Source organism: Orycteropus afer, unplaced genomic scaffold (genome assembly GCF_000298275.1).
Source record: "Orycteropus afer afer isolate SDZICR_OR568_19922 unplaced genomic scaffold, OryAfe1.0 scaffold00038, whole genome shotgun sequence".
Lineage (NCBI taxonomy): Eukaryota > Metazoa > Chordata > Mammalia > Tubulidentata > Orycteropodidae > Orycteropus > Orycteropus afer.
Window position 1 is genome coordinate 7,154,654 of NW_006921625.1, and position 2,712 is coordinate 7,157,365.

At 47.2% G+C, this 2,712-nt stretch overlaps 1 protein-coding gene across 1 annotated transcript in view; it reads left to right on the forward strand.

Moving 5' to 3' along the window:
* ADAM12 (ADAM metallopeptidase domain 12) overlaps positions 1-2,712 on the forward strand; it is a 286,201-nt gene that overhangs the window by 227,755 nt on the left and 55,734 nt on the right. The window contains exon 13 of the mRNA XM_007936890.1: positions 226-315. Coding sequence (XP_007935081.1) covers positions 226-315 — 90 coding nt within the window. The remainder of the gene's footprint in view (positions 1-225; positions 316-2,712) is intronic.

Genomic DNA, 2,712 nt, shown 5'->3' on the forward strand with positions numbered 1-2,712 from the left:
TGTCTACGGACACCTCCTAGGGACTGCAGACTCAGTCAGTTCATAAACACTTCATAGGAGCTTCGCTTTCTCACATGAAAGTAGTCCACTGTCAAGGCAGGTCTCAGGCCAGGAGCCAGGCCTCTTGTTCCTTCTTGCCTTTTGCAGTCACTTAGGGTGTGACGTGGATGTTTAGTGAAGAGTTGCTCCTTGACCCTGTCTGATGGTTCTCGTCCCCCTCCCCAGGAGTGTACGAATCGCTGCTGCAACGCCTCCACCTGCACCCTGAGGCCAGACGCCGTGTGTGCGCATGGGCTGTGCTGTCAGGACTGCCAGGTGAGTTTCCAGAGCGGTGCCCAAGGCCACTGCCAACAGTCCAGGTGCTCAAACAGGTGTGGCGCCAGCAACGTGGCCAAGACGGTACCCAGGGGTCCAGAGATACCCTTGTGGCACCCTAGCTCCTTAACAAACAACTTGATAGTGTCTGCCCTGATGTCATTGTCTTTCCATCTTAGAGGGAAATGTACGTGCTAATTGCATTTTGTGCTGAATTGTTTGTTTACAGCCTTAAAAGTCATTGGACTTAATGAGGAGGAGTTGCTTATCGGGTGCAGAGCATCTCTCTTAGTGGCAAAAAAGTTCTGGAAATGGCCACTGGTGATGGTCGCATAACATTGTGATTGTAATTAATGGTACTGAGTTGTACACGGGAAGATAGTCATAATGGCAAACAAAATATTTACTATTGTGTTTTCAGTGGGAGTTTACACAGCAAATTAGGCTCCCGTTTAACAGTTTCTACACCAATTATTCAGTGACGTGGGTTGCCTTTTCCACAGTGTGTCAACATTCTCATTAATTCTGTTCTGGTTGCTCTGTTTCCAATACTCTAGTTTCCCTGCCTCTGTACCTGCTCATCTTTGCTTCAGGGTAATTGTTGACCATTTTGTCTCCTATAGATGTTTTTTTGAAGGAGGGCAGTACTCATACTCTTTTTTTTTTTTTTTTTTTTTATGAGCCATAGTTACTTAACTAGAAGGCAACCTCAGGATAGTTTCTGTTCCAGGTTTGAAGAGTGACTCAGGACAGTAGTCTCAGGAAGTCAACCAGTCCACTAAGTCTAGACTTTTTAAGATCTTGAGTTCTGTTCCACGTTATGCTCCCATTCTGTCTGGATCCATCTCTGGTGGCCCTGATCAGAATGGTTGGTAGTAGTAGTCAGACACCAGCTGGTTCTGGCCTCAGGGTAGAAGAGGTTCATATAGACAGTTCCTCCTGTCAACTAGTTTCTTCCTTGAGTCTTTGATTTCCTTCTCTTTTGCTCTAGACGAGAGAAGACTAATAGTTGTATCTCGGGTGGCTGCTCACAAGCTTTGAAGACCCCAGACTTGGAGAACATATACTTTATGAACTGTAGTTTGTACAGTGGTGAATTTTACAGGTGCCCTGGTGGTGCAGATGGTTAAGCACTCAGCTGCTAACCCAAAGGTTGACAGTTCAAACCCACCAGCAGCCTCGAGAGAAGGACCTAATGATGCTCCCCTGTAAAGATTACCACCAAGGAAAGCCTTCGGGGCAGTTCTGCTCTGTCACGTGGGGTTGCCGTGTGTTGAAGTCGACTCCATAGCACCTGACAGCAGCGACATATTTCATCACAATAGTTTTTTTTTTTAATAATTGGACCAAAAATTTGAGCTAAATGTTAACGTGTCCAGTGGTCTATTAGAAGCACTTACAGTCCTGGATCGATAAGGAAAGAATTTTTGTGCAATACAAGCCTCTGCTGCTGGCCTACCTCACACTGGCTCCCTCCTGCTTGATCCCGGGAACGTCTGCCTGCTGGGTTGAGAAAGCGTGGGTTGTTCCAGGGGTTTTACGTAAACATCTTGATCTTAATGTCCTCCTAACAGAAGGTGTTGGCTGACCCAGCCCAGCCCAGAGTGGCAGTTTTATCCTTTGGCCATTCCTGCCACCATGACTGCATTTGTTTTGGCAAATCCATGGTTCATCTCGTTACTCAGAGCTGAGATTTGACAATGAGTAGACGCCTAAGCGTTGGACTCGAAGGTTCCAAGGGTGGTGTTTTATTCTTCTTAATTAAGCAGCTGATGTTGGCATTCTGCTTGCAGGAAGCTCCCTCACAGCTAGCCCACTAGAACAGAGGGACCCAAACGCACAGCACATCTTCGGTTCAGCTTTGAAATAGCCTTCGTCCCCTTCCTAGTTAAGTGATTAACTTAGGCGGAAACTTCATCGCAACTCTCCCTGGTATCCAACAGCTGTCAGTGGAAGGGGCCTGGGAAAAGACTGAGGGGGGAAGGTGGGGGGAAAGAGGCTGGGCTTATGCCCAGGAGATGTCCAGGGCAGATCAGGGGAGGAAAGGGATAGAGGCATGAAGCAATGCCTGCGTGCGACCCCTTTAATTTAATGGCTTTTAAGCAGTTATTTTTGACTTCCAATCTTTTGGAAGATGACAGGTGTCTATCTTCTATCTTGAAGAGTCTGTGGGGCACCAAACTCCCATAGCCTCAGCCAAGCCACCCTGAACCTTCCTTTCCTCAACTGAAAACCAGTGAGGAGCTGGTCAGGTGGCTCCTACCATCCTTTACTGCTCCCTCGTTTCAGTCTTCTCTACCTCTTCCCTGAAAGCACTAGAAACTACAACTTGATGACAAATGAAAGGGCACTTGTGCCCGTGGAATGTTTCCTTTCACTTCTGCCACAACTGAAAGG